The following is a 23,846-nucleotide window of genomic DNA, read 5'->3' on the forward strand; positions in this document are numbered from 1 at the left end:
GTGCAGAATGCCCCCCCCCACATCATATACACCCTCTCACACTGCCTGTGCCTCTTTTCTAAAGTATTGATTTTTTTTTCCTGTTGCAAAGATGAAACAAGATAGTAAAAACTGCTTAGAAACTAATGCGCTGCTAAGGGTTCTAAACCTGGCATCTGGGAGCTTACTTTTTTTTAAAGCTCTTTTCCAGTAAAATTGGTTTCCTTTATAATTCTTTGACTTTGACTTTGCCCAGTAAAAATATTCTGAGGAAGGTAAATTTACCCCTGATCTGGTGGAATTCATGACATTGAAGGCCCTATTTCATGTTTTCATTCCTTTCAAATAATAATAGCATTAAATATATTTGAAAGGAATGAGAACATTCTAAAGCATTTTAATGAATCCTCTAGAGGTAGCTCAATAGGGACTTCATTTCAGCTATGTAAGACATTGTACCAGGAGAACTGAATGGAGGTCATTCAAATAGTAGATAAGATTGAGTAACTCAGTAAACTGAGTCCCACCATTTTTTAGTGGTGATGGCATGAGTGCATTGTAGATGATTTCTCATTCTTCTCTACCCTTCTTCCCAGATCCAGATCTTGTGGTATTGATGGCTTAATTTATTTTTGTTTGACTAAGTCACCCAAAAATATAACGCATCTTATTGAAAATGGAATGACAATGGCAGCAACCTCAGTACAGGGATGGGAAGCTTTTAGGATTAGTGGAACTCTGATATTTGGAGGTCAGATGGCCAGTCAGCTGTTTATTGGGTGACAATTAGGTGCCAGGCATCATACTAAGCTGAGCTGGGGGCTACAGAGAAAGGCAGGAATAGTATCCACCCTCAAAGAGAGTACATTCTAAAGGGTGGTGGTGGGGGAATACATGTAAATAACTAGATACTTATAAATGAAGAATAGGTGGAGGGAAGGTGAGTAATGACAGAAGGGGAGACATTAGGAGAGGACCTGGAAACTCCTCTTGTGCAAGTAGGATTGGAGCTAAATCCTGAAGGCAGCCCCAAAAGCTAAAACGTAGAAATGAGGAGGTAGGACATCAGAGGCATGGGGTTCAGCTACTGCCAGAGTGGGGAGATGGGAGCCAGAGTGTCATGTGTAAGGACTAAAGTAGGTCCGTATTGCTGGATTGCAAGGTGCACAGGTAGGAAGGGGCAAATGCCAAACCTAAGATTCTGTATTTGATCCTGGAAATGATAGCGAGACACAGAAACTCACTGCAAGTTGAGGAGGAGCGCCACGACCAGACCTATGCTTAGAAAACCCGGTTACTTCGGCATCCGAGTGGAGGATGGAGTGAAGAAGGGAGACCCCCGGAGCAGAGAGACCAATGAGAAGACTGATTTTAGTAGTCCAAGTGAGAGTTGGTGACCAGGGCACCGAATACACTTTGCAAAGTTTATGTTTGTGAGTGTGTGTCCTTACTAGATAATACTATGGACTAGCGGGCTGTTTGGGAATAGAAAGGCTGCTAATAACATCCTGTTGCAGGTCCTGGTGCTAATGAGGAAACTCGACTAAATAACAAACAGTTTGGCTCCTTGTTAAGGAATAGGATTTTCATGAAAAAGTAAGATCTTTGTAGCCTTTTTTAGACACTTCCCAGTGATCCAAGGACTGTTATCTCTAAAAAGATCAAGCAATGAATGAGTTGGCTTGCTTATCAATTAGGTTGTTAAACTAAGGTTTAGTCTTAAGAATTACTTCCTTTGCAGAATGTGGAAATGACAAAAGAAAGTTCCCTCTGGCTAATTTCTGTTGTAAAACACCAGGGATTGTGATTTGCCAGGTACAGTCAATTTGTCTTTAGAAAGGCTCAAAACTCAATCCCCTCCCCATCCCTTGGGAGTCATTTCCAGCCTAGGACATTATAAAATGTACTTTAAATTGTTAAAGGGGGGAAGAGGATGTATGTGGATGGATCTTAAAATAGAATGAGTAAAATTCTGATTTTACCAGATGGTACAGCAGATTTTTTCATTTTTCACCTTAAAAATTTCATATTTAGGTGTTAATTATTATAACAAGATCACATAATGACTAGATAAGAGCTGAACAGTTAGATGTCCATCAGTTTCTAATTTGAGAGGGGTTTTTGGGGGGAGGAGGGAAAAGCGCTTAAGAACCATACAAATCCTTGAAAGGGGACAGATGTCGTCCCAGTATTTACCACCCTTTCCATCAGCATGGATGCCCAAAGTTCATCAGTTCCAGAGTATAGGAAGCTACACTGAATTCATTTAAGACGTCTTGGCGTAATAAAAGCTAGGATTAATTTCATAAAGTCCTTTTGCAATTGAAGGCCTAAGGTTGGTGGTTTCTAATAGCCCATGGAGTTTTGAATATCAAATTTTATTTACTTTATTTTCTGTTTTGAAATTTTATCCCAGATTTTTGTTTTCCCATCTATTTTGATGCAACTAAACTAAACAGTTCTAGATTATCAGAGGTAAAAAAGCAAAACCAAAATGAAACTAAACAAAAAACATTAGCAGACTGGAGAGCTGATTTTGACACGAGTACAAAAACTTCCTCCTCGAGGAAGAGTTAATACAAGACTAAAGAATTGCATTTAGGAATCTTTCTACAGAACTGAGGTCAAACATTTTTTATGCTTTGTTGGTATTTTACTGTTACTATAAAATGGGGTAGCCAAGATCTATAAAAAGGAAACCTTGTGGTTCAGATTTACCGTGATGTGTATTCTGAACAGTTTAATAAAACAAAACCTAAAGCCTTTAGATTTTCTTCAGTGGTTAATACAATGCATATTCTTGGCAGAGCCTAGCTCCCATCTGTTGGTCGTACTCTGGTTCATAGACTTGGTGCAGGTAATAAGATTATAAAACATGTCTCTTGCTTGCCAGCTACCACACACTAATAATAATAGTAGTCATAATTCACTGAAATCCTCGAGTTTTAGATTTTACTTGTTTTGTTTATTTTTTTTTAATTTAAGAGGGTTAAAAATAAAACTTAGAATGTTGAAAAGAAATGGGTCATCTTCCACACACTCCTGGAGACAAAGGAAACAAAAGTGCCATCCGCTTAATCTGGATTGAATGGTTCTTCTAGTTCCTCAGCCACATTCCCAGATCCTTATCAAAAGATTAAAAAAAAAACAAACCTAAGGGACTTAGGGGTAGTAAGGTTTTGATACAGAAAAAGAAAATTTAAAAACAGGTGGTTCATATTTTCAGTATCTAAGGATTAAAACAATGACCAATTCACATTCTGATGTAATTTTTGAGGCTATAGGGAAACAAAAATAATTTCAAGTTAGAAATTTGGAATTTCATCCCAGATAAAAATTGTCCTGAAGGAATCTTCTTTTTCTTTTGTTGTTATTGAGTTGTTTCAAACATATCTGACTCTTCATCCATCGCCCCATTTGGGGTTTTACTTGCAAAGATACTGGAGTGGTTTGCCATTTCCTTCGCCAGTTTATTTTTTACAGATGACAAAAACTAAGGCAAACAGGGGTTACATAGTAAGTGTTAGAGGCCGGATTTAACTCAGGAAGATGAGTCTTCCTGATTGTTAGCCCAGTGCTCTATCTAGCTGTCCCTTCTTTTACTTGATGCAAATTTTTGTTGCTGCTTTTTCTGGGTCCTGTGTAGGTAGAAATTAAATTTAAACTGATTTACGGTAGGTAGATAGGGCTTTGTAAACAAGTGTCTTTCAAAACTGCTTGCCGCCCCTCATGTTTAAAGATGAAATAATAGAGCAAGGGTTCTTTTGTTTTTGCTTTTGTTTTTTGTTTTTTTGCAAGGCAATGAGGGTTAAGTGACTTGCCCAGTGTCACACAGCTAGTAAGTATCAAGTGCCTGAGGCTGGATTTGAACTCAGGTCCTCCTGAATCCAGGCCTGGTGCTTTATCCACTGTGACACCTAGCTGCCCCTAGAGCAAGGGTTCTTAACCCTTTTTTTTAATGTTATGGATTTCTTTAGAAGGCTGGTGGAGTCTATAAGTCCCTTCCCAGAATAATTTTTTTTAAAGAATTTTTGCTGAGTCAGTTGGGGTTAAATGACTTGCCCAGGGTCACACAGCTAGTAAGTGTTGTGTCTGAGGCCAGATTTGAACTCAGTTCCTCCTGACTCCAGAGCCAGTGCTCTATTCACTGCACCACCTAGGTGCCCACCAAAACTTTTTTTTAATAAACATTTTTATTTAAAGTTTTGTGCTCTGGGGTAGCTAGGTGGCACAGTGGATAAAGCACCAGCCCTGGAATCAGGAGTACCTGAGTTCAAATCCGACCTCAGACACTTAACACTTACTAGCTGTGTGACCCCGGGCAAGTCACTTAACCCCAACTGCCTCACCAAAAAAATAAAAATAATAAATAAAGTTTTGTGCTCCAAATTCTATTCCTCCTTCTTTCCCCACTCCCACCCCCACCCCCTAGGTGCTAGGTAATCAGATATAGGTTATACATGTACAGTTGTGTAAAACATCAGCATATTTGTCATTTTGTATAAGAAGACTTGAACAAAAGAATAAAAAAGAAAGAAAATGAAAAAATAGCAGGCTTCAGTCTGTGTTCAGTATCAGTTCATTCTTTGGAGGTAGATAGTATGCTTCATCATTAATCCTTTGAGATTGTCTTGGCTCATTGTATTGCTGAGAATAGTCATCACAGAATAATATTTTTAAACACATAAACTGCAAATGATTGCAAAGGAAATTAATTATGTTGAAAAAGTTACTAAAATATTTTATTTTTTAAAAGTTTGTGGACCCCACGTTAAGAGCCCTTGTTCACAAAGGGATTGTTAACTGTGTGAATGGGGCTAAAAAGTTGGAGATATTCCAAATTTAGTATTTGGGGAATCAAACTCATTTGATATCTCAGGTCACTTGCTAGAATATTGTGTCTGTATATAGAAAATCACAACTTTACAGAGTAGTAGGTAGTTGCTAGTGTTAAACAAAATATCAGACAAAATGCTGTTGATCAGGTAGTATATAAAATAAACCACTTTTAGAACTGAAGGGAACCTTTGAGATTATACAATCTAAATGTTCCTAATTTTAACCAATGAGGAAACCTAGTCTCATGGAGGTTCAGTAGTTTGCCCAGCTCACACAAGTAAACACAGAGGCAGAATTTGAAATCTATTCTCTAACTTCAAATCCATCACTCTTTCCTCCGTAGCACATTGGAGAATTTTAACTTCTCTTCCATGCATCCATCTATTTATATATTTATTTATTTTTGATGTATTTTCTACTTAAGACTAACTTGTCTGCCTGGCTTCTTCAGGTTCAAACTCAAGTTTTGTTTTTACCTGTGGTCTTGAGATTTGAGAAACATCTTTAGAAGCTGATAGGATTCCTAACAGCATTTCTCCCCCCCCCCATTTTGTGTGTGGTTTTTTTTTTATTGCTTGTTAGTATTCTGAGTATTGACAGAACTCTCAAGAGAGATGCCATTTGCTTGGACAGTGTTACCTAAAAGTAAAAAGATAATCACATTGTTTCTTACTCTTATTCTGTCATCCCTAGTCATATGAAAAGTTTCTTTATTCTTTGCTATTGCATGAAAATACACTGTGTCTTGTTTGGGGAATGGCTGAAACAAATTATGGCATATGATTGTGATGGAGTACTATTATGCTATAAGAAATGATGAGTAGGGTGGTTTCAGAAAAACATGACGAGACATAATAGAACTGATGCAAAATGGAGTGAGAAGAACAGATCATTATGTACAGTCTCAGTAATGTAATCAACTGTGAAAGACTTGGCTACTCTAATCTAAGACAATTCCAAGGGACTCATGATGAAAAAATGCTCTCCACCTCCTGAGAGAGAAATGATGAACTCCCAAGTGGAAAATGAAGTATAATTTTCTTACTCATTATTTTTCTTACTTTTTGTTGAAATATGACATATGGAAATGTGTTTTGCATGATTTCATTGTATAATAGATAACATTGCTTGCCTTCTGAGTGGTTGGGGGGGGAAAGATAGGAAGGAGGGAGAGAAGTTGAAACTCAAAATTTGAAAAGAATGTTTAAAAACTAAATAAGGAAAAAATATTTTACCTTGTTAATAGGGTGAAGATTTCAGCAACAGGTGGAAAGTGCTTTAGAAAGCCATTCTGAGGCCTTGGAAATTCCAACAAAAGGAGGGACCTTTTTATTCTATTTGGCAGCTGAATTATTTACTCTGAACTGTTACAACAGACAATCACTCCCTTCTTAGGGGATTCCATGCCTCTTTATTGTGAAGCTGGGATTCACATGTCCTCACCCATATTTGAGGCAATATCTTATCCAGCATTTTTTGGCCACTTCCAAGTACAGGCTGTTCTATTCCTGAGACTAGGAAGAATTAAACAATAGGGAAAAATGAGAATTGAGTACATGTATTAGAAGAATGATAGATTAGGAAAAGGAAGAGAGTGAATAAATGCTACAAGACCTCTCAACTTGTCTAAAATTAGGGAAGCAGGTAACTAGAAATCTACCTCTCCAAGAAATTCTAAATTCAAGTTTTAGATAAGGTAAGATAATGCTTTCTTAAACTTCATAAAACATAATATAGAAACCGGCAGTTGTATTTGGACTTGGGAAACCTTAACTTTTTAGTCTGATGAAGCCTTTGGACCTGTTCTCAGAATAATGTATAACAAAATACATAGGATTACTGAATACAGTTATCAATAACATGTTTATAAATCCTACTTTAAGAATCTGTGCATTTGGGGCAGCTAGGTGGTGCAGTAGATAGATCACTGGCCCTGGATTCAGGAGGACCTGAGTTCAAATCCGGCCTCAGACCCTAGATACTTACTAGCTGTGTGACCCTGGGCAAGTCACTTAACCCCAATTGCCTCACCCCCCCCCAAAAAAATCTGTGCATTTAGCAGTGACTCAAGACTATAATATGTTTAGAATATAATTAATTTCCACAATTTTATAAGAAATCACAGTACATAAAATTAACTGTATCCACCTCTAACTAGCTAAGTACTACTTTTTTTTATCAGTAGGGTCTTGTGTTTGTTTGTGAACATATGCATAGTTTGTCCTGTGCATACCTTTAGTAAAGACTTTTGTGTTGAAATTAAGAAATAATATCTCTATGTTTTATGAAGGGAAGAGTGCAAGAGAGCTGGCCATAGAGGGTCCACCCATTGTTCTGAGGGACCTTCTTGACCTTTTTTTTTTTTTTAAGTGAGGCAATGGGGTTAAGCGACTTGCCCAGGGTCACACAGCTAGTAAGTGTTAAGTGTCTGAGGCCGGATTTGAACATCCACTGTGCCACCTAGCTGCCCCCTTCTTGACCTCTTAAAGGTCCCAGCTGAGCACATGGGTTGCCCATTCCTTACTCTCGCCATGCACCTAGCCTTAGCTTCTTGGTTGCTAATGTTCTTTGATGGGATCCTTTTCTCCAGATTCATAAATCTGAAAAATATGGGAGTGTGTCTCATAATAAATAGGAAGTACATTTAAAATTTGAGTTTATTTTGTATTTTTTTATTCTATTTTAGCAGATGAAGAACACCGAGAATCGTCATGCCATGGGTTCCCAGTACAGGATGCATTCTTATTATCCTGCCACCTCGTACCTGAGCCAGAGTGTGTCACAGATCTTTGCTTTTGAAGACAGCCCTTCTTATTCTGAAGCAAAAGCAAGCGGTAGGTGCCTGGTCACCCAGACCTAATTTTAGTGGGAGAAAAGTCTCACACTGAGGAAATGGTTATTCACTAAGTGGACAAGATTCAATAGTGTTGGAAAGTTTTGTCACACAGTAATTTATTTCACATGGATTCTTTTAAAATCATCTTTTTAAAAAGCATTACAATTTCCCAAACTAACTCACCATTTAAAAAAATAAATATAGTTAATCAAAACCAGTCAATACAGTAGTCACATTTGAAAATGTCTCCCTTATTCCATTCCTTTCTTTCTTTGAGGTGAGAGGGAGGGAAACATGAGTGCTCAGAAATCATCATTGGTCACTGAATTGTTCTTCTGATCTCTTTCAGTATTGTTTTCCTGTTCATTGTGTGAATTGTTCTCCTGGTTTGGATCACCTTATTCTTTTTCCATCGATTCTTTACAAAACAAGGTTGTTGTTTGTTTGTTTTTTTTTTCCTGTTGATATTTCTGAAATGACTATGTAAGGAATTTAGTCTTAGGTGTTTTCATTTGTGTGTTTTTGTGATGGGAAGTTTAATCATAATTATCATAAACTTGGAATATAAACATTTAAAGATAGTAACAATCATGAAATTATTTCTGCTATTTATTTCAATATATTGAACATTTTTCTTAATGTTGATTTCCTCTACTCTTGGCTTTCCTGTTTCTGTTCATGGGAGCTCCATTCTCCCAATTGCTTGGACCTCATCAATCTTCAGAGTAACCCCCTTCTTTCATGCAGATACATCCAGTTGGTCACCAAGTCTTGTTGTTTCTTCCTTCAGCAGTTTGTACCCATTCCCACTGCCACTAATTTTGTCAGGGGTAATAAATTTGTGGTTTGTCTATTACTAAAGCCTCCTAACCCATCTCCCTGTCTCTGGACTCTTTTCATCCTACAAACTGCAGTCATTTAATGTTCTTAAAAGCATCTTTTGGATCACATCACAAAAGCCTTCAAGGCTTTTTCATTGTCTGGTGGATAAAACTCAATTTTTTTAGCTTGTGTGCATGTCCTGTACTGCTCAGATCCAGATCAGTGCTATGTTGGGGGAATTTCCTGGTTTGAAGAGAATCTTGGATGCATAGCCATTTGGTAGATGTTTTATTGTTTCATTACTAATTTTGCTCATATTATTATGTAATTTTTAATTGGTTATTGATTCTATGTGGCATAAAGGCCACTACATGCAGCACCGTCCCTGTTGTCCTCCAAACAAAAGAAAACAGAATTCTTTAGCTTGATTATTTAGGGCTTGTATTAGGCCCTGTACTTTTTTTCTAGCCTTATTTCATACTCTCTCTCAACAAGAGCCCTTAACAGCCGATCTGGATTATTTAATATTCTCCTATATAGAGTCAGCTTTTCTGCCTCCACACCTTTGTTTAAAATTGTTTTCTCTGCTTAGAATGACGAGGGGGCAGTGTGGTTGACATTGGACTTGGCACCAGAGGAGCTGGGTTTAAATCTCTGTTCAATTAGAGGTAGTGTGATACGGTGGAAAGAGAAGTGGATTTTGAGTCAGGGGCCTGGGTTCAAATCCCTCCTCTTCCACTGAACTACCCATATGACCTTTTGCAAGTAACTTAATCTCTTCTGGGCTTCATTTTCCTCTTCTATAAAATGAGAGAATTGGAATCTTAGATGGCCTTTAATAAAGGTCCATTCTAACTGTATATCTTTCATCCTGGTGGTTTTTGATAAGTCCCTTTACATCTTTTGGGGTCTTAATTTACTCATTTGTAAAGTGTGGGAGTTCATAGTCAGTGACTTGTTGTACTAGGATTCTCTTATAGCCAGGCCTCCATCTTAACTTGTTGAAATTCTATTGGACTAAATGACTTCTGAATTCCCTTAAAGCCCCTAAGTCTGTGATCCTAAGGCCCATCTCAAAGAAAAACTCTTCCACAATAAACATTTTAATTACTTTATTTCTAAATGCCCTTCCCCCATGTACCGCCTTCCTTCTTTGTACTAGTTCACTGGTTCAGTCACTAGTTTGTACTTTCCCTAGAGGGAGTTTATATTGTTATTGTTTGTATGCCCTTCCTTCATCCAACTTTATTTTCCACTGCTTCCCAATACCAAACTTGTATGTGAGTCAGATTAGTAAAGTAATTGACCTTGTCTTAGACATCTGTGTCTTGCTATACATTAGGCACAATTAGTTGGTCCTTATTCATTTATTCGTTCATTCAACAGTGAACAAATGAATTTTTTTCTTTGAATTACTATTTTCTAGATGTAGGTAAACTAGACTTTATAAAATAAATACATTGGAATGAAAGGTTCTTGAGGACCAAAAAATGTTTCATTTTCCCCTTTGTCTATTTAGCACTTAGTACAGGGGCTGACACATAGGTTTTCAGTAAATGTTGGTTGTGATTGATTGGTTGATGTTATGATTCTGTCCTACCTCATATGGCCTATATATTGTCTGATAAAACAAGTGTCTCAATAGGTTAGAGATGTGTCATTGCTGAAATGATTGAAATTCATTCTCAGTGAAGGAATATTTCCATAAAGAAAAGTGAGAGCTTCAAGGTATAAGCATAATAGAAGATCACTGAAGATGTTGGAAGTTTGACAGAGGTGCATGGGAAGGGACAGAGATTGACAAAGATATATGTTACGAGGGCAAGGGAGAAGGTGATATTGGTGTCTTTGGAAAGATGAACTTGGAGTCTATTTTTAATATAATGCAACCATAAAAAAGGAAATGAGAAACTTGAACGGAAGGCAACTGAGGCTAAATAGATGGGAATCAAAAATCCATCACAAAAAAGAGGCACTTTGATAAATAGTGTGACATTAGATATAAACTTTTTTAAAAAACAAAAATAAAATAAATAAAAATATTTTATTAGAAATAAAATTTTAAAATAATTTTATGAAGAATAAAAGAAATATCAGCTAATAGTGGAAATTTGGGCACGTCTGTGCGTGTGTGTCTCAGCAAAGATTGTAACTTGGCAAGAAAGCAAGAACAGTGTGGTAGGAGAAGAGAAGAAAGGGCCAGTATTCGTGGTAGGACTCTGTGAAGTAACACTGATGACCTTTGAAGAAAACCTACATTGATACTTTCTGCCTGAATTATAAGTTATTTTATAACTAACCTATGTGCTTAAAATGAGCAAGCTTTAACATTCATTACAGAAGTCAGATAATTGTCTTATATTTGATTCGTCCTAAGTGACTCATGGAACAGTTTTGAATTGTTTTCTTTTAATGTATTATTTATAAATATGGTAACTTTACATAAGACATGAAATTTGATATTTTTGTATTATAAATACAATGTAGCTCTATAAGAAAAATTCCAAAGATTAGGGAGAATGTGATTTCAGCACATGAAAGAAGGGGCAGTGGCACAAACTGCTTCAAGAGGAAACATGGAGTGGTTTTTTATAGTGGAGATCCACAGGCATCCTAGGAAAGAGATCTTTCAGAAATGAATGGCTAAAAGAAGTAGCAAATAGGGATGATTTTTTGGACTTCCTAAAGGGATAACAAAGCAGTCATGTTGACCTGATATGAATAGCATCTTTGCCAGGGATATTTGAATGACATGACATAGAACCTCTCCAGACAGGTCAAATTCAATGACCTTTATCCATTTCTGATAATTAATGTGCAAACAAACTAAGAAGTATTTCTAGTGATTATGAAGTTGGGGACAAAAAATTGAAACTTTTAGAAAAATGGAATAGGTAATGTGTTCATCATGATTACTGGTAGAAGATGAGGACTTCAAAAGAGAAAGGATGACTAGGGAAATAAGAAGATGGTGCCTGAGACAGGAATTTGGATTTCTAGCCCACAGTTTAAAAAATGTGAATGCTGATGGCCAGGAATGGGGTATACTATGTAAGCAGGAACAGTAAAAATAGATCAGCAGGGAAGCTTTAAATTGAAAATGAAGGGATGGGGGAAAGCTGCCCCAATGTATCAGCTAAATCAGATACCACAGCAAGTACAACAGGAGAAGAGTATCACAGATAAGGAAGTGAACTCTAATGAGCAAAACCACCCATGGTCTTGGGGATTTTTACTGAGATCCACAAAAAGCAAGTTGGACTTGCAAGGATGCAAATTTGATCCTCTAGGTATAACTTAGATTTTTTAAGGATGGGATTTATGCCTGGACTATGGCTATGGAAGGTTCTAACTTTTTATTCAAAAGAAACAGAATGAGTAAATCCTGAAACTGGAGGAGATTGTGGCAGGGCACTTGGGTGAGGATCAGTGGAACAATAATACCCTGGAGTGTTCTACAGATTACAAAGAGGTTGGGATACAGACCATGATAGAAGATGTGGCATGGAGGGAATGTTAGAGTAATGACAGGGAACCTGTGTTCTTCTAGGTGTCTGTTGGATTTCTCTCTGACCAAAGCAGAGCAACTGATGATTTTTTGACGTGTGTTCATTACAATTTCATTCCTCAAAAAGTAGATGAAGTAGTGCAGACTGTTTTACTGAACCTGATTCTGCCAAAGAAGAATGAATTGGTTGCTGAAGTAGAAGTGATGATAACTTAAGAATGGAAAGTCTTTCAACTTAGAGAAGTTGAAAGCTGGACATGATCTGACATGCACTCTACATTCTGGGAGAGTAAATTTAAAGAATTTAAGGGACAGTTAATACAAACAGGATAGAAAACTTCACTTTAAAAATATTTTAAGGGTTTTTTGGGGGGATGTTTTTTGTTTTCATCTGGAAAATATTTCAGGTTATCTCTCCTCTGAATTCTCTGAGCAAAATTCTTTTTAAAAACATACACATTATTCATTTAATTAAACATTTCCCTATAACATGTAAAAAGATTTTAACATTAATTTTTAAACATTTTGAGTTCCAAATTCTCTCCCTCCTACTTCTTCTCTCTTCCACCTCCTTGAAAAAGCAAGCAATTTGTTATCGATTATACATGTTGTCATGCAAAACATTTCCATGTTAGCCATTTTTCAAAGAAAAACAGGCAAAAACCCCAAGGAAAAGAAGAAAGTTAAAAAACAGTGCTTCAATCTATATGTTCATCTTTTCTCTCTCTGGAGGTAGTCTTTAAGTCCTTTTTCACAGTTCATTGTTACAATATTCTTGTTAATGTGAACAATATTCTTTTGATTCTGCTCACTTCACTTTGTACCATTTCATATAAATATTCCCAGGTTGTTTGAAACCATCCTGCTCATCATTTCTTATAGCACAATAGGATTCCATCACAGTTATATACATCTTGTTCAGTCATTTCCCAGTTGATGGACATATCAATTTCTAATCCTTTGCACCATAAAAAGAGCTGTTATATATATTTTTGTACAAATAGGTCATTTCCCCTTTGCTTTGATTTCTTTGGGATAGAGACCTCCTATTGATGTTGCTGATGTTTCTGGGCCAGAGTATGCAGTTTTATAGCCCTTTGGGTAATTGTTCTTCAGAATAGCTGGATTAGTTCACAACTCGAGCAAAAGGGCATTAGTGTCCCACTTTTCCCACATCCCCTCCAGAATTTATTATTTTCCTTTTCTATCATGTTAGCCAATCTGATAAGTGTTAGGTGGTATCTCAGAGTTTGCATTTCTCTAATCAGAAGTAATTTAGGGGCAGCTAGGTGACGCAGTGGATAAAGCACCGGCCCTGGATTCAGGAATACCTGAGTTCAAATCTGACCTCAGACACTTGACACTTACTAGCTGTGTGACCCTGGGCAAGTCACTTAACCCCCATTGCCCTGCAAAACAAAACAAAAAAAAGAAGTAATTTAGAACATATTTTCATGTGACTTATGATGGCTTTGGTTTCTTCTAAAAAGTATCTGTTTATATCCTTTGACCATTTATTGATTGGGGAATGGCTCTTATTTCGATAAATTTGGCTTGGTTCCCTTTATTTCTTATTGAACTGAGGCCTTTATCAGAGAAACTTTCTGTAAAATTCTGCCCCCCCCCCCCGTTTCTTGCTTTCTTCTTAATTTTGGCTGCATTTATTTTGTTTTTGTAAAACCTTTTAAATTAATTTAATTAGTCAAAGCTATTCATTTCTTAGCCAAGTGAAATTCTTAAGTAAAACTAATAATACAGTGACCTCATCTGAAAGTGTGTAACATTTCACATCTGCAGCACCTCCCCAACTTCTATCTTTTTTTTTTTTAACTGGGCAATGAGGGTTAAGTGACTTGCCCAGGGTCACACAGCTAGTGTCAAGTGTCTGAGACCAGATTTGAACTCGGGTCCTCCTGAATTCAGGGCCAGTGCTTTATCCACTGCGCCACCTAGCTGCCCCCCCAACTTCTCTTTTTAAACTTTTTTTTTTTTTGATTAATGGAAATATATTTTCCTATTACCTCTCAACCCACTGAAAAAAAAAGAGAAAAGAAAAACAAATTTCTTATAACATATGCATGTCTACAGAAAAAATTCCCTTATTGGCTATATGTATGTATACATATATTTTTTTCAACCTGCACCCCATATCCATTACCTTTCCATCAGAGAGTAGATAGTATGTTTCATCATTAGTTCTCTGGAATGGTCATTATATCGAACATAGTACTTCCACCTTTCAAAAAATCATTTGTCTTTACAGTGTTGTTAATGTATAAATTGTTTTCTTGGTTCTGCTCATTTTGTTCTTTGTCCATTTAAAAGTCTTTGGAATTGTTCCATTTTTATAATATTGATGTTAGTATAAATTGTTTTTCTGGTTCTACTCACTTCACTCTGCATTAGTTTATACAAGTCCTTCCATGTCTCTTTGAAATCTGTTCCCTCTTTTCTTTAGCACAATAGTAATTCATTATATTTCTATACCAAAGTCTATTTAATAATTCCTCAATTGACGGGCAGCCCTATAGCTTCCAGTATTTTTTTTGCTACCACAAAAAGATCTGTTATAAATATTTTCGCACCTACAGGATCTTTTCCTCTTTCTTTGATTTCTTCTGGTTATAAGCCTAGCAGTGGTATAGCTGGACCAAAGAGCATGCACTTTTTATTAATTTTTAAAATATAATTCCAAATTGTTTTCCAGAATGGTTGTATCCATTCATGTTCCACCAACTTTCAAGAATGAAATATGCACCAATAATTCCAGTGAGGAAGAAAAGAGGTATATATTGAAAGAAATTGATGTAATTACACAGAAAACTCATTATCCATCTTAAAATTACTTTTAGAAAACATTGTAGAGATCAAGCTAAAGTTCTGCTCTTGTAAGAAAAAAAGATTATGGAGCCATTGTGATATAAAAATTGGAGTAGAAAAGATCTGGGTACTTTAGTGAATTGCAAGTTTAATATGAGTAAATTGTATGACATGGTATCAAAAAAAAGCTAATATTAGGTCATGTTGAGTGAGAGAGGCATGTTGTTAAGAATGAAGGTAAAAAAAAAAAGGTAGGGGCAGCTAGGTGGCACAGTGGATAGAGCACCGGCCCTGGAGTCAGGAGGACCTGAGTTCAAATCCAGCCTCAGACACTTAACACTTACTAGCTGTGTGACCCTGGGCAAGTCACTTAACCCCATTTGCCTCACCAAAAAAAAAAAGAAAAGAAAAGAATGAAGGTGATATTTCCAATCTCTCTACTTGATACTAGTCTGATTTCATCTGGAATATTGTGTTCAGTTTCGACCACCTTGTTTTAGGAAGGGCATTGAGAAGTGGAGCAAGGCTGAAGGAAGATGACTAGGTTGGGGAAGGCTGAAGATCTTTCCTCACATGGATTGCTTGATGGAATTGATAATATTAAGCTGCAATTGTGGACATAGTAACTACATTAAAAATATTTTTAGGACTATCTTGTGTGAGAGGGTTGGTTCTGCTTGGTTCCATTAGAGAAGTAAGAATGAGTATATATTATATATAGGGAGACATATTTCAGCGCAATGCCAAGAAAAACTTATAAAAACCTGACACCTTGTAAAGTGTGCAGAGGTATCGTGCTAAGAGCTGGGGATGGGGCATAAACAATGACGAAACAGTCCCTGTCCTCAAAGAGCTTACATTCTTTCTATTTAATTGCAACCTGGAATTCCATTGGGGTTGGTTGTGCCAGATGATCTCTAAAGTTGCCTCCAACTTCAAATCCTGTCAATTTTCCCCTTCTTGTGAGAAGAACTAGAGGTGCCTCTTATACTGAGGAGACCACAGAATTATGTAGTATACTAGGACTTTCAAGTCGAAAGAGACCCTTGATGTCACCTGGTCTATCTGGCAGAGTGAGATGAGCCACTGGGATCTTTTCTGTGTGCACAGAATTCCACATGCACTTTGCTGTCTTTGGGAGTGGACTGGATGCTGGGAGCAGGAAAGACACAGGTGGGGGAAAACAGAGTGATAGGAGAGTGGTCTCTTTGTGTAAGTTAGTTTGGTGTACCACAAAGTGGTTAATATCGTGTGAAGTTTTGCTTAGGTGGGGCAAGACTATTGACTATACTGGAATTTAAATTGCTTTTGGAAGTAAATTATGTCATTCCTCATCTGCTTTTCTCAGTGTCTTCCCTGTTCTTTAACTAAGACTGAACTACACAATTTTCTCTCTTGGGTAGCTGATCAGGCTTACCATTTGTCTGAAGGTGGCAATTTTCACATCAATCACCTCTGCACCATTAACTAATGACCCTCATGGGGCAGGCCAAATTTAGCTAATCACACCATCAATTGCTTCCAGTATTTTTTTTTTTTTGCTTAGATCCAAGCTCAGTGATCTGATAGTGAAAAATAACTTTTTAAAAACATCATTCTAAAAGGAAAATAAAACTTTTTTCCCTTGGAAAACAATTCTTTCATTCCTTCTCCTGATAAGCTTCCATTCCTCCTTTTAGATTCAAAATTTTAAAAAAATCTTATTTCTAAATTATGTACAGCATTTAGTCCATATGCCAATGAATGACTGGTTATTCCTTTAAAATGATATTATACATCAATATTTTTTAGGTTTAAAATTTAATGAGATTAAAGGATTTGTTTCAGGCCTGAAAACTGCCTTTTTATACCAAAGAAACCTTGTCTGGGACAAAAGAAGTGCTTAGTAATCTTTGAGAGAAGTGTGTGATTTGGAGGGGGCTGTAGGGGTCTGTAAGAAATTTATTGCAAACATATACGTACATATATGTATGACCAGTGTATGGTCCTATAAATACCATAGCTCATAGTTAAAGGTAAGAATTGAACATTTTCTCCCTTATTATACTTCCTAATAAATTCAAATTCCATCCAAGACCTTCCTTTCAGACCCTGAAGACATTGAAAATTGTCATTTTTCCAGCATTCCCTTGCCATAATATAGTGGTGATCTATTCTCTAGCTTAGGTAAACAATAATGTATATATAATGGAAAGTCCCTTCTAGCCATTGAAGTCTAGGATTCTATTCCTGTAAATGTTATACAAATTAAACTATAAGTCCCTAAGATGAAGGGAGTACAAAGTGACAGAAGAACTGTACTTCCTAGAAACATATTGGTACCAATACTTGCTGCCTTGAGTGATGTCCCATCATTAAAAATTATTTTTTTTTCTGGAGCACTCATTGAGAACTGAGAAATTTCTTCTCATTGTCCAAATTGATTTATTGACTTAGATATCAACACAAATGTACTCTTTTGTGGTTCCCTTTCCTTCTCCTCCATAAGATTTAAAAGGGCCATATTGATGGTCATTTTTTCACTTCCCATTTGTTAAGATGTGCATGTTCTTAGCATCTCTTGAGTTATAACAGATGTTGTCAACATACATTTCCATTCATTCTGTTTTTCTGTGTTAATTGCCCATTGGTACTGGGCAGGGTATAAGAGAGGGGAAATCAGATGACCTGATTTTCATTAACTTTCATTTTGTGAATAGTAATAGGAGAAACTGTCCAGAAGCAACTGGCGGGCTGGATGTGAGGTGGTCACACTTTATGACAGTGCTGTCCCTCAGCTAATGAAGCAGCTAGGGAGTAGAATGATAGACTTGGAGTGAAGAAAACCTGTATTCAAAAGGTAGAAGAGACCCCAGATGTTTAGGGTCCAACTCCTCTCCTGCCCCCTTAGAGAGGCGAGAAGTGATTTAGCCAAGGTAAGCAGCAGAGCTGCAATTCCCCCCCCCCCCATAGTACCGTACAGACTATTGAATAGCATTGTGACCCTGAGCCAAATCATTTAAAGCTCTCTAAGACTCAGTTTTCTCATGTTCTTCAAAAAATTGTTATGAGGATCCAATAAGATGTTGTATCTAAAGCACTTTGTAAACCTTAAAGTGCTTTATAAACAAGGAGGCAGATAGGCGGGCACATTGAATAGATTTCCAGGCCTGGAGTCAGGAACACCGGAGTTGAAAGTCAGCCTCAGACACTTGCTAGCTATGTGACCCTGGTCCAGTCACTTAACTTTGTTTGCCCCAGTTTCCTCATCTGTAAAATGAGCTGGAGGAGAAAAGGTCAAACCACTCTGGTTTCTTTGCCAAGGAAACCCCTAATGGAGGCATATAGTGTCAGACTTGACTGAAATGACCAAACAGCAGAAAATATAAATAGAAGCTACTAGGATCTGGGATAGAGGATGTTTTTGTAGGTGTACTAGTAACTCAGCAAACTTTCTTTGGAGTTGAGAGTGAAAAGTATCATAAAATCATAGACTTAAAACTGGAAGGAAACTTAGAGGCTATCAATGCAGCCCTTCTTTTCATCAAGAAAGAAATTGAAGTCCACCTGTTAACTTCCTTTTAGAATGTATGATTTAAAGCTTTAAGGGATCTTAGAGATAATTTGATCATCTCCTCCCTCTTCCTCTTCCTTCCTCCCCCTTTATACTTAAGGAAACTAAAGTTCCCATCGATTAGGTGACTTATCCAAAGTCACAAAGCACATTAGATGAAAGAAGTGACCTAAGAACCTTTCTTGGGTCCTCTTTTCACGTAGTACTCTGGTCTTTCCATTTCCCATACAATATCACTGGCCATAGTAATTCTAAGCAAACCCACAACTTGAGGGGAAAAATGCTAATGCTTGAGTTTTAATATTTTCTCTATAGACATCTCTGTTTATTCAGTCATTTTTTAGTCTTGTCTGACTCTTTATGACCCCAGTTCGGGGTTTTATTAGCAAAGATACTGGAGTGGTTTGCCGTTTTACAATACATAGATAATAAATATAGAGACATATATATATCTGTATATTTATTCTACAGGGAGATACAAATAGTTATACACCATATAATTACGCTTATTAACAAGTAGTGATGGTAAAAGGCTGGAGCAGAATATATTATGCCTCAACTAAAGTAAAAAAGGCAGGGGTAGCAATCCTTATCTCAGACAAAGTGCAGGCAAAAATAGATCTCATTAAAAGAGATAAGGAAGGAAATTACATCTTACTTAAAGGTACTATAGATAATGAAGTAATATCAATATTAAATATATATGCGCCAAGCAATCCTTATCTCATACAAAGCACAGGCAAAAATAGATCTCATTAAAAGAGATAAGGAAGGAAATTACATCTTGCTAAATGGTACTATAGATAATGAAGTAATATCAATATTAAATATGTATGTACCAAGTGGTATGGCATCCAAGTTCTTAGAGGAGAAGTTAAATGAGTTATAAGAGTAATTAGACAGTAATACTATACTAGTGGGGGATCTGAATCTCCCCCTCTCAGAATTAGATAAATCTAGCCAAAAAATAAATAAGAAAGAAGTGAAAGAGGTGAATAGATTACTAGAAAAGTTAGACATGATAGATGTCTGGAGAAAATTGAATGGGGATAGAAAGGAATATACCTTTTTCTCAGCAGTACATGGCACATTTTCAAAAATTGACCATGTATTAGGGCACAAAAACATCATAGTCAAATGTAGAAAGGCAGAAATAGTAAATGCATCCTTCTCAGATCATGATGCAATAAAAATTACATGTAAGAAAGAGCCAGGGAAAAGTAGAATGAAAATCAATTGGAAACTAAATAATTTCATTCTAAAGAATGAATGGGCCAAACAAGAAATCATAGAAACAATCAATAACTTTATCCAAGAGAATGACAATAATGAGACAACATACCAAAATCTATGGGATGCAGCCAAAGCAGTGCTTAGGGGAAAATTTATAGCTCTAAATGCTTACATCAATAAGAAAGAGAAAGAGGAGATTAATGAATTGGGCATGCAACTTAAAAAGCTAGAAAAAGAGCAAATTAGAAATCCCCAATTAGACACTAAATTAGAGATCCTGAAAATTAAAGGAGAAATTAATAAGATTGAAAGCAAAAAAAACTATAGAATTAATCAATAAAACTAAGAGCTGGTTTTATGAAAAAACCAATAAAATAGATAAAATATTGGTTAATTTGATTAAAAAAAAAGAAAGAAGAAAACCAAATTACCAGTATCAAAAATGAAAAGGGTGATGTTACCACCAATGAAGTGGAAATTAAAGCAATAATTAGGAAATATTTTGCCCAACTGTATGCCAATAAATTTGACAATCTAAATGAAATGGATGAATATTTACAAAAATACAAACTGCCCAGGTTAAATGAAGAGGAAAGAAAATCCTTAAATAAACCCATATTAGAAAAAGAAATTGAACAAGCCATTAATGAACTCCCTAAGAAAAAATCCCCAGGGCCAGATGGGTTTACGGGTGAATTTTACAAAACATTTAAAGAACAATTAATTCCAATATTATACAAATTATTTGGAAAAATAGGTGAAGAAGGAGTTCTACCAAATTCGTTTTATGACACAAATATGGTGGTGATACCAAAACCAGGCAAAGCAAAAACAGAGAAAGAAAATTATAGACCAATTTCCCTAATGAATATTGATGCTAAAATCTTAAATAAGATATTAGCAAAGAGATTACAGCAAGTGATCACCAGGATAATACACTATGACCAGGTGGGATTTATACCAGGAATGCAGGGCTGGTTCAACATTAGGAAAACTATTAACATAATCAACCACATCAATAAGAAAACCAACCAAAATCATATGATTATCTCAATAGATGCAGAGAAAGCTTTTGACAAAGTACAGCACCCATTCCTAATAAAAACACTAGAGAGTTTAGGAATAGGGGGAGCTTTCCTTAGAATAATAAACAGTATCTACCTAAAGCCATCAGCAAGTATTATATGCAATGGAGATAAATTAGAGGCCTTCCCAATAAGATCAGGGGTGAAACAGGGATGTCCATTATCACCCCTATTATTTAATATTGTCCTAGAAATGTTAGTTTTAGCAATCAGAGAAGAGAAAGGAATTAAAGGAATTAGAATTGGCAAGGAGGAAACAAAACTATCACTCTTTGCAGATGATATGATGGTATACTTAAGGAATCCTCGAGAATCAAGTCAAAAATTACTTGAAACAATTAACAACTTTAGCAAAGTAGCAGGATATAAAATAAATCCACATAAATCATCAGCATGTCTATACATGACCAACAAAGTCCAGCAGCAAGAGATAGAAAGAGAAATTCCATTTAAAGTAACAGTAGATAATATAAAATACTTGGGAGTCTACTTGCCAAGACAAACCCAGGAACTCTATGAACACAACTACCAAACACTCTTCACACAAATCAAATCAGATCTAAATAATTGGAAAGATATCAATTGCTCATGGATAGGCAGAGCTAATATAGTAAAAATGACAATACTGCCTAAATTAATTTACTTATTCAGTGCCATACCAATCAGACTACCTAAAAATTATTTTATAGAGCTAGAAAAAATAATAACAAAATTCATCTGGAAAAACAAAAAATCAAGAGTATCCAGGGAAATAATGAAAAAAAATTCACAGGACGGTGGGTTAGCGGTACCAAACCTGGAGCTTTACTATAAAGCGGCAGTCATCAAGACTATGTGGTACTGGCTAAGAAATAGAGTGGTAGGTCAATGGAATAGGCTAGGCACAGGAAACGCAGTAGTAAATGACACTAGTAATGTAGTGTTTGATAAACCCAAAGACTCCAGCTTCTGGGATAGGAACTCAGTATTTGACAAAAACTGCTGGGAAAACTGGAAGATAGTATGGCAGAAATTAGGCATAGACCAACATCTTACACCTTATACTAAAATAAGGTCAAAATGGATACATGATTTAGACATAAGAGGTGATACCATAGGTAAATTAGGAGAGAAAGGAATAGTGTACCTATCAGATCTTTGGAAAGGAGAACAGTTTTTGACCAAACAAGAGATAGAGTATATTATAAAATACAAAATGGATGATTTTGATTATATTAAATTTAAAAATTTTTGTACAAACAGAAGCAATGCATCCAAAATTGGAAGGGAGGCAGAAAACTGGGAAAGAATTTTTGAGGCCAGTGCTTCTGATAAAGGCCTCATCTCTAAAATATATAGGGAATTAAATCAAATTTATAAGAATCCAAGTCATTCCCCAATTGAGAAATGGTCAAAGGATATGAACAGGCAGTTTTCTGATGAAGAAACCAAAGCTATCTATTCCCATATGAAAAAATGCTCTAAATCTCTAATGATTAGAGAGATGCAAATTAAAACAACTCTGAGGTACCACCTGACACCTATCAGATTGGCTAAAATGACAAAAAAGGAAGATAATAAATGTTGGAGAGGCTGTGGGAAAATTGGAACACTAATGCATTGTTGGTGGAGCTGTGAGCTGATCCAACCATTCTGGAGAGCAATTTGGAATTATGCCCAAAGGGCGATAAAGCTGTGCATACCCTTTGACCCAGCAATCCCACTTTTAGGTCTTTTGCCCAAAGAAATCATGGAAGGGGGAAAGGGACCCACATGTACAAAAATATTTATAGCTGCTCTTTACGTGGTAGCAAGGAATTGGAAGTTGAGGGGGTGCCCATCAATTGGGGAATGGCTGGACAAGTTGTGGTATATGAATACAATGGAATACTATTGTGCTGTAAGAAATGATGATCAGGAAGAGTTCAGAGAAACCTGGAGGGTCTTACGTGAGCTGATGATGAGTGAGATGAGCAGAACCAGAAGAACATTGTACACAGTATCATCAACATTGAGTGTTGACCTACTGTGATGGACTATATTCTTCTCACCAATGCAATGGTACAGAAGAGTTCCAGGGAACTCATGATAGAAGAGGATCTTCAAATCCAAGAAAAAAAAAGAAAGAAAGAACTGTGGAGTATAGATGCTGATTGAACCATATTATTTCTTTTGTTTTGGGTGCCGTTGTTTTTTTTTTTTCTATTTTGAGGTTTTGCATCACTGCTCTGATTTTTTCTCTTGTAACAGGATTAATGCAGAAATAGGATTAATGTTATTATGTGTATATATATGTGTGTGTATATATATCTATATGTATATGTGTAGAGATATATAGATATAACCTATATCAGATTACCTGCTGTCTAGGGGAGGGGGGAGGGAGGGGAGGGAGGGAGAAAGATCTGAAATTGTAAATCTTGTATAAACAAAAGTTGAGAACTATCTTTACATGTAACGGAAAAATAAAATACCTTATACATTAAAAAAATAATAATTTAAAAAAAACAAGTAGTGATAACTCATAAGGAAAAAGCATGTCAAGGTACCTGATAACATAGTCACAACCTTATTGACTGATATAATAACATTTTTTTCTACTATTAGGCACTTCTATTCTAATTATATTGTGTTCATCTATGTAACATCTCTTCTATTAGTTGCTGATTTCCTTGAGAGTAGGGGATATGTTTTATTTATCTCTCTAATTCTTAAGTGCCTAGTGGGTATTTAGGCATATATGAATGAATGAGTGTGTCTCCTATTCAGAAAAATACAGGAAACTGGAATACTAATTAATGAACAGAAAATTTAATTTTTCTATTTCATTTTCTTCTTCTCTCCCTCTCCCACCTCTTTTGTTGTGTTGTTGTTGTTGTTGTTGTTGTTGTTGTTGTTGTTGTTTTGTTGTTTTTGCGGGGCAATGAGGGGTAAGTGACTAGCCCAGGGTTACACAGCTAGTAAGTGTCAAGTGTCTGAGGCTGAATTTGAACTCAGGTACTCCTGAATCCAGGGCCAGTGCTTTATCCACTGTACCACCTAGCTGCCCCCTCCCCCACCTCTTTTAAAAAATTCTGAAGAGGAAAAAAAGAGGTTTATAATATAATGAAAAATTTCGGCCAGATTGAGGGATGTGAGGCCTGTAAGGTGTTGCCATTGTAAAAGGTGCTACCAAACTGCTGCCTAGAAATA

The 23,846-nt window shown here is 36.3% G+C and overlaps 1 protein-coding gene across 2 annotated transcripts in view; it reads left to right on the forward strand.

Annotated features, from left to right (window-relative positions):
- DMRT1 (doublesex and mab-3 related transcription factor 1) overlaps nucleotides 1–23,846 on the forward strand; it is a 144,745-nt gene that overhangs the window by 76,042 nt on the left and 44,857 nt on the right. For both annotated transcript variants that reach the window (XM_043977576.1, XM_043977578.1), the window contains one exon: nucleotides 7,508–7,652. In XM_043977576.1, coding sequence (XP_043833511.1) covers nucleotides 7,508–7,652 — 145 coding nt within the window. The remainder of the gene's footprint in view (nucleotides 1–7,507; nucleotides 7,653–23,846) is intronic.

Source organism: Dromiciops gliroides, chromosome 1, assembly GCF_019393635.1.
Source record: "Dromiciops gliroides isolate mDroGli1 chromosome 1, mDroGli1.pri, whole genome shotgun sequence".
Lineage (NCBI taxonomy): Eukaryota > Metazoa > Chordata > Mammalia > Microbiotheria > Microbiotheriidae > Dromiciops > Dromiciops gliroides.